The sequence below is a fragment of the Pavona decussata genome, unplaced genomic scaffold (genome assembly GCF_977016875.1).
Source record: "Pavona decussata unplaced genomic scaffold, jaPavDecu1.1 SCAFFOLD_344, whole genome shotgun sequence".
NCBI classification, from domain to species: Eukaryota; Metazoa; Cnidaria; class Anthozoa; order Scleractinia; family Agariciidae; genus Pavona; species Pavona decussata.
The window spans coordinates 317,221-328,783 of record NW_028145729.1 but is presented as its reverse complement, the minus strand read 5'-3'; the positions used below and the strand labels follow the sequence as shown (position 1 = coordinate 328,783).

Below are 11,563 nucleotides of genomic sequence, written 5' to 3'. Positions count from 1 at the left end.
AATATAGAGATAAAAGTGCGCTTAAAATTATCGTAAGCATCATTTCTGACGAAGCGTACAAAAAATAAAGACATAGAATACCTCCAATTATTTGTTACGCAAAAATAATTGTTTTAAATATTCTTTATTTTTCCCGAACACCATTATTTTATCTCTAGCTACCCGCCCAAAGGTAAATTTTGCAATCAAGATGGCGGACGAAGAAGACGAAAAACCGAACAGAGAGGTTCGAGAAGATTTTTCCGAATATCCTCTCCCTCTACGCCTCATACAGAGAAACAAGTGCGAGGAATTTATCAGCGTGGTTAATTCTAGCTCTGACAGGAAGGCTATTTTAAACTGTATTCATTCAAAATCAGGTGATACTCCTATAATTGTTGCTGCCCGCCGTGGTCACCTAGATTTGATGAAGTTCTTGATTCAGAGAGGAGTTAATGTCGAGCAGCGAAACAAGGATTTGAAAAGAGCCATGCATGAAGCAGCTGCTGGATCGCACTTGGAATGTGTCAAACTTCTTCTTTTGCATAAAGCTGAGATAGATTGTTTGAAAAGAGCGGACTGGTAAGGAGCGGCGTCTAACACGAGGGTTTGCTTTGGTATAACGCGGGATGCGGGATGTTTTAATGACTGGAATATGAAAAAACTTGGCAGAAGTGGGATGTATTTTATTTTGTCAGCAGGATGCAGGAAAACAGTGATGTCTATCGTGTTGCGAAAGCAAAACTCCTGAAAGCTGCAAATGATGGTTGTTGCACAAATATGTGTAGTCCAAGAAAATATCCACATTCTGCACTCCACTAGCCTCCCACGCAGTCGTTTTTAGGGGACTTGAATTACTTCCTCCCCAGGAGGCTAGCACTCCACCCCCTCTGCCCTCTGATGGAAGGGATTTCTTCTAAGACTGTCCTACAAATTTTGGGCCTTGAGACCCACCCCCCAGGAATTTCCAATCCCCCCTATTGTGGGGTGTGTGTGTATGGGGGGAGGGGGGAGGGGGGTATCCACGACACGTTTTGGAACTACATAATGGTACAATCCCTGGCTAAACAATTTTGAAATCTTATAATTCTATGAACATTGGCCTAGTACCATGTCTGTAATCACTGTGTAATCAGTGAAAAAACATTTAAAAATATACTTGTCGGGCCCGACGAGTTACCGGGACTTTGGAGAAATGGGCCCCTGGTCTCTAAAATACATACTCATTTTTAGACCTGATTTCTAGAATATCCATACACATTTTCAGACTTTCAGACTAAAACAGTTAAAAGCTATATTCTATTTCAGACCAAATTAGCTCAGAAACCATCCGTACTTATACCCTTTAACTATATAGGGGAGTTAATACCCCCTCTCCCCCCAACCAGGTTATACCCCTTTAAGTCCAATATCAACACAGATAACTGATTGCAGGGCTGACACTATGGCAAAGGGCTTAATATTTATCTGGGCCAATATTTCAACTAGTACAACTAGTCTTCTTCAGGGCCGGGGTTACAATGAGAAAAACTAACAGCTCTTAAAAGTTTAAATTTGAACGTAAACATAAAGGGGTTAATGGTTAACAAGACTATTCTCCTCACTGTTTGGATATTCCTTTTGGTTTGTGCCTCAAACAAAATTTAGTAACTACTATTTTTTTTTTATTTACTTCTGTTTGATTTAACAATAACTTTTAACATTATATCGTGACTGTCTGCTCTGTCAGCACAGGACTCCACTGATGATGTCATGCACCAGGCCCAACATTGATGTCATTAGAGTATTGATTCAGAATGGTGCAAACATGAGACTTACCAACAAAGATGGCTGGAATTGTTTTCATATTGCTGCAAGGGAAGGACATACAGAAATCTTAAGTTATCTTCTTGATTGTTCTTTGGACATCTGGGACAGTCGTAGCAGGAATGGACGCACACCCCTTCATACCGCAGGTTGGCCACCTAAGTATGGTATTGTGTAGGTCCTACCCTCCCACTCAAAAATGGGAGCATTTTTTCTAACACTCCCGCCACCACCCCCCCCCCCCCCCCATTCTCTTCCAACACTTCTCTGGAAATTACAATTTAGCTTCATGGTTGCCTTTAAATTTTTGTTCTTTTTTTTCAGCTCTCCATGGGAAGGCAGATGCTGTGAAGCTCATGATTTCTAGGTATAAATAAAAATAGAATTATTTTCTGTTACTATCAAATTTAATTAAATTTTGAAGGATATCAATATTTAATTAGTGCTGAAAATGATGTTTTATTCGTTGAGTGACACAGGCACACTTGGAAAAAGGACATCCGAGTGATCCTATCAGGAATCGAACCTAAGACCTTCTGATTGCTAGTTCGGATGCTCTACCACTGAGCTACAGGAGACTCATGAGAGCTTAAAGGCCATTAAACTGCATTCATGTTAAGGAACTAGTAATCGGAAGGTCTTATAGGTTTGACTCCTTCCTGAATAATATACATCATTCTCATTCATTCACCAGGCTTAAAATATTCCATCACATTTATTCCATTTCGTATAGGCCACACATGACATTCCATCCTAGCAGTATGCAGGATGTTTGTCCCATGAACCTAATTTAATGGCCTTAGCTCCCACCAGTCTCTTGTACGTAGCTCAGTGGTAAAGCATCCGAACTAGTAATCGGAAGGTCTTAGGTTCGACTCCTGATATGAGCACTTTATTTTTTTGCGAGTATGCCTGTGTCACTTAGTGCATAATACATCATTCTCATGCTAGTTAGTGTTGCCAAGTAACTTTATCTCATTGTGAATCAATTCTCTTTTGGTTTCCTCCAATGAGTCATAAAGTAAGATAGTTATTAACAATAAATTTGAGCCTGTTTCTGTCAAACAATAGATGTGGCTACACACCAGACTCTGCTGACAGCTGTGGTTCAACGCCTCTCATGGATGCGCTGCATGCAGGTCATGTGCAAATAGCTGAGATTCTTATCAAGGAACATAAGGTTTGTTTTCCTCAGCGAGTAGCTTCCTCGTTAATGTCATTGGGGGAAGAGGTGGGGCTGGGGTGGGCATCATGCACCCCTCTAAGACAGAGTCATAGAGTTGTAACTGTTGTTTATTATTATTATTATTATTATTATTATTATTATTATTATTATTATTATTATTATTCTGTCAATAATTCTTATTATTTATTATTCTAAATTTATCTCCATTCTCTGTTGGAGGTCACTTTTCTACACTGAAGTTTACAGAGAAAATTTCCCGGCAATTCCAGTTTTTGTTAAGTAGAAAATCTGCAACCCAACTATCCATTCTCTGTTGGAATTAATCTTTTAATAAATTTATCTATTTCTTTATTATTATTATTATTATTATTATTATTATTATTACTCTGCAACATTTCACAATGTTATAGTGGCTTGAATTTCTTAGGAACATCAGGCCACATCAGCTTTGTATTAAGCTTCTTCTCTTTTATATACTGTACTATGTATAAATAAACACTATCCAGTTAACTGTTCTTCAGTTCATTTATTCATTCCCCTCCAACTCTGATCTTAGACAGAGACACACTTCTCCAAGTTGGAGGTCACTTTTCTACACTGAAGTTTACAGAGAAAATTTCCCGGCAATTCCAGTTTTTGTTAAGTAGAAAATCTGCAACCCAACTATCCATTCTCTGTTGGAATTAATCTTTTAATAAATTTATCTATTTCTTTACAGGCTTGTGTAACCACCAAGGATCAGCTTGGTAGACAAGCCATTCATCTTGCCGCTCTGGCCGGCTGTATCGAATCACTAGATTACCTGATTACACACCATGATGCCGATGTCAATGTGTGTACTGGAAAATCTAAAATGACACCACTGCATCTGGCGGCTAAGGTACGGTAAGCTGGGTTAGTGTTCATGGTTATTCTGTAAGAATCAAAATTACAACGTACTGGCCAAACTCAAGGCGCCCGCATGAATGATAATAGACCGTATTCGTATTGTCGGTATTGAATTGGAACTAGCTTGCACTTGAGGCTTAAGTGTGTGTGTGTTGGGGGGGGGGGGGGGAGGGAGTGGAATTTTCACATGTAAAAAGTTTTAATTAAAAACTGACTCATCGGATAACGCAGCTCCATAATTTTGATTGGTTTCAGTTGATGAAAAAATATATTCTCTTCGGCCACTCCTCAATGACGTAGCACCACAATTTCTTTATCATTCTCTTTTAAACCGTTGTATGTGTCGCAAAAGTGGCAAGGGCCATGACTTCCGCGTCTCGTAAGCTACAAGTCACTTTGCTCTATGTACAGTATGTACCTTTGGATGCCCGATTCTGCCACAAGAACTAATTACAATTGCCTTGTTTATAATTCTATAATATTTGAAGTTTTATTATTATTATTATTATTATTATTATAATTATCTATTATTATTATTATTATTATTATTATTATAATTATCTATTATTATTATTATTATTATTATTATTATTATTATTATTATTATTATTATCTATTATTATTCCCTTGGATTTACGATGAACGATAAAATTAATCGGTTCAAGCAATGTGGCGAATCAACTTAAGTCCTATATCTTCGGTTCCTGTGAAGCACCACTGATCCCAGTGATCTTGGATCCTGATCAGATCTGGATCATCTGTAGAAAATCGTCCTCATTTCTGTATGGAGTTGATCATGAATTCAAGTTGTAATGAAATGACTTGAAGAAGGACGACTTTTCAAGAAGTCAGCGGAGTCGTTATACCTCACGAGTTGCGAGCAAAAGTCAAATCATTATCGTTTTCTGGTGGTCGAAAGATTTGGTTTGTACTTTTTTTTTCTTTTCGGAAAACCGCATAATTTTTGTAATGCCACGATTGAAAACTGGTGTGGAAGTACACCGTAATTTCCGTCGGTAGAATGCTACGAATTTTAAACTTGATACCAAAAATGACAGATCTAAAAGGGCTTAAAGGTGTGTAATGGCTTATTGTACTCGCGCCATCCGAATTTTCCGAATTTTTTAGCATTTCGTACACGGAATATATAGCGAGTCTTTTTATAAATGACAATTTTTTGTTCAGACGCAGCGAGGATGTCAAATAACGTCACCGATTTTCTTTTCGCAAAGTACAGATTTTCATTTCGTTTCTTTCGATTTCGTTTCGCAAAGTACGGTAAGCCGTGTATAATCATGTTGTCAATTTTCAAACTTTTGCCAGACTGATTCATTATAAACAGATTCTGTTAAGGTCAGGGAGAAATTCAAAAAATTTTGTATCAAGTAAGAAAATTTTGAATTCCACCCCAATGAAAAGGCGGGGGATTTTATTTTGGATAGGCCCTAGGTTTGGCAAAGACTGATTTCCTTGTTGGCGAAATATTTGCTGGCAGTTTAATTTAATTCAGATTATCTCCCTGGCATTTTTAGCTTCTTAATTGTTTCAGGAAATCGGTTCCCCTTGATTAAAGTGCACCTAACCCCTAAATTTTTTTTCCGCTTCAATAAATCTTTGCACCTGTTCGAAACGCATGGAGCCTTTTTGCGCCTTTTTTCAACCAAATCTTGACTTTTTATAGGCTGTAAAAGTTACAAAATCTAGCCATCATCTGTCCCATGACCGAGCTAGTAAGGGACATGGGTCTATTTCTTACATGACGTCAAAAACTGCTTTGCCTGCATTTTCACAAAGACTTAATACAATGTAAATCAGTTTGTGACGTCAAGTAAGGAATAGACCCATGCCCCTTACCAGGTCGGTCGTGGGACAGATGACGGCTAGATTTCGTAACTTTTACAGCCTCTAAAAAGTCAAGATTTGGTTGAAAAAGGCGCAAAATAGCGCAATATGTTTCGAACAGGTGCAAAGATTTATTTAAGAGAAAAAAAAATTGGGGGCTAGGTGCACTTTAAGAAATAGAGTTTATTCTTTTGTAAATTAACTTAACTTATGGGTACAATAAAGTGTTGTTGTTGTCTTGACTTGTGAAAATTGGTTTTTGTCAGTTAAACGTCGTCAGTGGAATAAGTTTTTTTTTATGTTTTTTACCGAAATTATCTGACATTGGATTTCGGGTCTTTTCCATTAAAACACTGCATTTTGTGTCACGTTTGACCCATTTCGAACCAAAGACCCGGATTTTATTGCGAAAAAGATTCGCATCCATCATAATTTTTGTGTCGACATTTTCAGGAAGGTTGTGCAGAAGCAGTTCAGTTTTTGTTGGACAACGGCGCAACAGTTAACGTTCAAGACAAGAATGGAAGAACAGGTAGCTTTCTTTGCTTTGGTTAAGTTTAGAAACTCTATATCACGGTTTATCTTTTCCTTTAACCAATTACAAAGGGTTGTTCCTAGAATGTATACTCCAAAATAAGGTTGGACACCTTATGGTGTTTACACAATGTATTATTCTTAATGGTGATAGCCCTGAGGTAGACGAGAGCAGAAGCCCATTTGTTAAGCAGGGAACTGAGAGAATAGAGCTCTACTTAGGCAGGGAACAGCCATTTTTGGGATTGAGCGCTGATCTACACTATTTAGACCTAAGCGCTGTTTTAAAAACGGTTAGCTGTCATTTGTTGTCCTGGCTAACTCTCTGAAATAAGTTAAAAATTAGCCCTCTTTGGTCAAATGGATGTGTACAGAAGCTAGATACGAAGCAAATGACCCGGTTTCGAGGCATTTGATTTTTTAAACTTTTTTTACCGTTTCAAGTACGATTCTGTTGTGTAAATATCATAAGGTGTCCTACCATTTAGTAGACAAAGGTGATGTTTTCTCTTCCCAGCTCTCCATCTTTGCTCAGCAGCCGGACATGAACATTGTGTGGATATTCTTTTACGCTTATATGATGCTGATAGAAGCATCAAGGACTGTTTAGGAAAGACCGCTGAAGACCTTGCTCTCAAGCCTGCAGTCCGCAAAATATTCAAATTGGAGGCGACGTAAGAGGAAGGCCTTTATTAGGACTAGTAGCTGTGCTATCTGCGGTGTTGTTATTGTATTTACTAGTACCATATCAGTATAATCAATAAGAAATAAATTTGAAATATTTATGACATAAACTACTAGCTCTGTTGTTTCCATGGAAGATCTTTGAGAAGCGAATCATAAACACTCTTTTGTTTTTATAAGAATATTGTTTTTCCGGCCCAGGCTGAATATTCTTATTTTCTGCCGATGTTAGGCTGAAAATATCCTTGTGAATATTCTTGGATTATAGCGTATGACAATTTCGTTTTAGAATGTATTGGAGTATCAATTACAAATGTTTGGTGTCCAGATCTGTATCGAACTGTCATTAGCATCGAAAATTTGTTATCGTTTTATTGGCTAGTTTTGCCGTTTAGAGGAACGAAGAATTTTATACGGTTTAGTTAAAAACATATAATTGTATTGTATTTACAAATTTTCAACACACAAACTTATATTCTTTTCAAAATCTCAGCCTCGGGTTTGCTCTTGAAAAATTCTTCAAATGTCGCAAATTTTAGCCTCGATATTCTTATAAAATAAATTCTTATACACGTATTAAAAAAGAGTGTACGCGTCCCTTCCCGAGTACGCTCTCAGTGGTTGTGAATAGAAAACTACCGAGGAGGCAGCGTTGCTGAACAGTTAGGGCGCCCGGAGGTCTTGAATTCAATTCCAGCTAGCTCGAGTTGTTACGACTTGGTAGCCCCGAGTTCAACTCCTTGGCCACGCTTGCAAATACTGAGCCAGCTAATCTGCATCCTGCATGTTGGAATTTTTACGCTTGTTGTGTTCAATTAAATTATTTCATTGTGAACTTTTATTCGGCCCCGCCAGCCCCTGTGCCATCACTGCCGAGGGTAAAAAAAGTTATTCAAATCAAGAAATAGCCGCGTAGAAACTACAGAATTTCCATTATAGACCTTATCACGGTTTTCGACGCCATTTTGACGGGTAGGCAAACAGGCTCGAAATAACAGTGTTTGTATGGAAATCCGATGTCAAATAATTTTGATAAAAGATGTCTTCTGAAAAATTGATGAATTTGAAACTTTTGGCACTAGGAAAAGGATTTTAAGAAAAAAAAAATTGGAGGGAGGTAGCTGTGCCAGAAAGCGTCCAGTTGTGTTTTGAACTTTCCATACATTTGTCTGTATAGCGAACCAGCCGTGAACTGCTCTAAAAATACCTCGCGGGAAAAAAATACAGGGAAATGTATGGAAAGGTCAAAACACGACTGGACGCTTTCTGGCACAGCTACATCCCTCCAAGTTTTTTTCCCTAAAATCCTTTTCCTTGTGCCAAAAGTTTCAAATTCATGAATTTTTCAGAAGCGATGTTTTATGAAAATTATTTGACACCGGATTTCCATACAAATACTGTTATTTCGAGCCTGTTTGCCTACTCGTCAAAATGGCGTCAAAAACCGTGATAAGGCCTATTCTCGGAAGGAGAACAAGCTATTTGGACAATGGCCATAAAAGTTTCATTTGAATGTACGAAACGAACAAGCGAAGAGTTGACGACAGTCGCACTTTATCAGGCGATTGTCAGCGGCTCCCGTATTTTGAATTCGTGGTCTTAGATCAAGTAATTTTGAGGCTTTTTTAATTTTTGTGAAATTAGTCAAAACTGCCGATCCTGTTTAAAAAAAATTTGCTAAAGAGAGATGACAACTGAAGGCTACGATGAAGTCACGATTTCTAAAATTAAAAGGTTTTCGAATGTGTTTTAACTGTCACCAACGGGTATTTGGTTTAATTGGGTTGATAATGGCCACTGCAACGAGAACTGAAACAGGCCTGGACAAGAAGATATACGAGAGCTGGCCTCCCACCGCGTTTAGGGGACTCGAATTACTTTCTACCCACTAACGAGTCGATCCCCTGAAAACGGCTGCGTTGGAGGCTATGCGAGAGCTGACGTTTTGAGCGTTTATAGTCCGTCGGGGTTTCGGCTACCGCTCGAAACGTCAGCACTCGAATCACTTTTATACGGTGGCCAAATAAAATTGCCTTATCAACTCCGTTGACGAAACCGAATATTGATTTCATTTCCTCCACGGAGCAGCACCATGGTTCATTTGGAAACTAACCCCTTACGTTTGATTTTAGAACCGCTATCGACTTTTTTTGGCCTTATTTCACAAAATGGTAGGATTTTATTACGGTATAAAATATTGAAAATCATTTGTTATTATTTTAACAATACCTCTGCTTGCAACCTTTTCTAGCGCGCGTGCCGCAAGGATTCCGGTTGATCGTCAAGTTCGGTAAAGAGACCGTTTACTGCGGAACCCGGAAACCACACAAGACTTAAAATCCTCTGGCTTGCAGCCTCAATTATTCCAGCGTCGGTTGTCTTCTAAAAATGAGTTTATCTTAAAATCCATGTTGCGTGGTAGTCTTTTTAGCCTGCGAGAGCATCTACGCCTTTTTCCGGCTTTGACCTGGCTGATAAAATAATTTCGCATAGTTTATCAGAATTAGGGGGAGGATTTACCCTGTTTGATCCAATCTCCCTGAAATTTGGCGAAGAGATCGTTTACAGTTTATCCTTGTTGAACCGATTAAAAAACGGTTATAATCCGTTTATAGAACTTGTTTCTTGCTTTTTCGATGACTCCTAATGAGGTCTTTATCATTCCACCTTTTGCTGAAATTCGCGTGACCAACAGGACTGACGGCAAATTTAACGAAAATAGCCACCTGACTGACGCATTATAAATGGCAAAATATTTTTAAAAGGTAAATGAAGAGGACCACTTTAAAATGCGGTATTGCATGGCCATAGTTTTACTAAACATTTTAATAAGAAAAGTTTTCAAGTAATCGAGTTCAAATCTTCCACTCAGTTCCAAAAAAAGTTCAGTTCTGCAATCAACCAAGAAATGTATAAAGTTAACGTGATATTTGGGAAGGCTTCAAATTGGATGACGCCAGACGGGTTTGTCTTCTGGGCCAGGTTGTTCAAAAGCCGATTATCGCTAATCTACGATTAAAAGCTAATCGATGATTTCATCTCGCTCTTTACAAGTGGTTTGAAAGTCTAATTTCAAGGTAAAGGTAAAGAAAAAATTTAGTCAAAACTGAGGGACAAAAATCTTTTGGAAGAATCTGTACTGATTAGTAATTACACTCGAATCAAAGTTCACGCTAAACTAAACATAGTTACCTGAGGGACTGGTTATGAAACCTTGCCATGAAAACAATGGTGCTGCAATTTATGTTGGAAGGGCCGCGACCCTGCACAATCCTTTGTTTTAACGTTCACACCACAGTTAAATTTCTTAAAAAAAAAAAAAAAAAACATTTCGATTGGTCAGTTGCTCCAACACATTCCAAATTCTATTGTTGTTTGTGCAGGGTCAAGGCCAAAAAGGCAAACAAAAACATATAACAAAGAAGTTTGTCAGGTTTCATAACCATTGCCTTCAATTAACTATGATCTAAATGATTAGCTTTATCGGGAATTGAACAACTGGGCCGGCCCTGTCGTGTAAGTTATTTTTGCGGTCAAGGCGGATAGCAAAATGGAGGGAATTGCATGTAAGGTATTTAAAATCTCTGCGGGGTGTTTTAAGCCGTAAGTCCGCCGCACTTGAGCTATCGTGGCGCTTTGATCTGTTACCTTTCCTCAATCACCACAAAGTGGAAATTTTCAGTTATAAAGTTGTTTTCGAAGTCACGTTATTTTTGCACACTTGCGGTTGGTCGATTGAGCGTCGAGTGAAACGAAAGCCAGAAAAGGGGAAACTTTCAAACTTTGAAATTTCCCTCAAATATCAACAAGTGGAATTTTTTCCTAAAGTGTTTTCAAAGTTGTATTAAAGGAGTTACACAGAACAGTTTCCACCGCAGAGTTGCCGTAAATCACTTGTTAGTTTGTGGCATGAAACAAAAGCCGGCGGAAAAGGCGTCTGCACTCGCAGTACTTTGAGCTGTTGAAACTTCCTTCAATCATCACCGAGAGGAATTTTTTATAAAGTGTTTTCGAAGTTGTATTAAAGGAGTTACACAGAACAGTCTCTACTGCAGACTTGCCGTAAACAGTTGAGCGTCTGGTGCTTTCCCAGTACTTTGAGCTGTTGTAACTTCCCTCACTCATCACCGAGTGGAATTTTTTATCAAGTGTTTTTCGAAGTTGTAATTTGTCACTCTTTAAGGGAGTTCAGTAGAACAGCCTCAGGCATGCCGCAGACTTGCCACAAGTCGACTTCTTATCAGTTAAACGCCGAAATATGAGCGACGAAATTCATTTTCGCCTGAGTAGATCGACTTCCGTCGTTCCCTCTGCAGGCTGTCTGCAGTTTGGCACAAAATTGTTCTCTCGGGCGTTGCTAGTTCGTTTATCTTTAGTATTAGCAAACAAAAACCTCCCTGGTCTTTCATTTAATCGACTTGATAGTTTAATGATAGTTACGTTTTCTCGTGCTTTCATAAATAACATGATTGTCATTACAACTTTCCGTGCCTTTACTTTTCACGTGAGGTGAAAATTTAACATTTTAAAATAAAAACTAGCGAAATTAATTAGTATTAAAGGAACAGCCTTTCGCCGTCCTCGTGATCGACAGCATTGTCAAGTTCACTTCTAAAAAAAATGTTTCTAAAATTTACCACGTCA

The 11,563-nt window shown here is 38.3% G+C and overlaps 1 protein-coding gene across 2 annotated transcripts; it reads left to right on the top strand.

The window, feature by feature from the left end:
* Nucleotides 1–147: 147 nt before the first annotated feature.
* Nucleotides 148–7,502, top strand: LOC146453216 (uncharacterized). Of its 2 annotated transcripts, none has more exons than XM_085096892.1 (7): nt 148–561; nt 1,714–1,934; nt 2,110–2,152; nt 2,857–2,965; nt 3,690–3,851; nt 6,159–6,233; nt 6,753–6,963. In XM_085096892.1, exons 1-7 carry the CDS (start codon nt 191–193, stop codon nt 6,843–6,845), a joined length of 1,074 nt encoding a protein of 357 aa, XP_084953018.1. In that variant the 5' UTR covers nt 148–190; the 3' UTR covers nt 6,846–6,963. The 2 variants fall into 2 exon arrangements, with proteins under 2 accessions (XP_084953018.1, XP_084953017.1); XM_085096891.1 differs by having other exon boundaries at nt 149–561; nt 6,155–6,233; nt 6,753–7,502.
* Nucleotides 7,503–11,563: the final 4,061 nt, after the last annotated feature.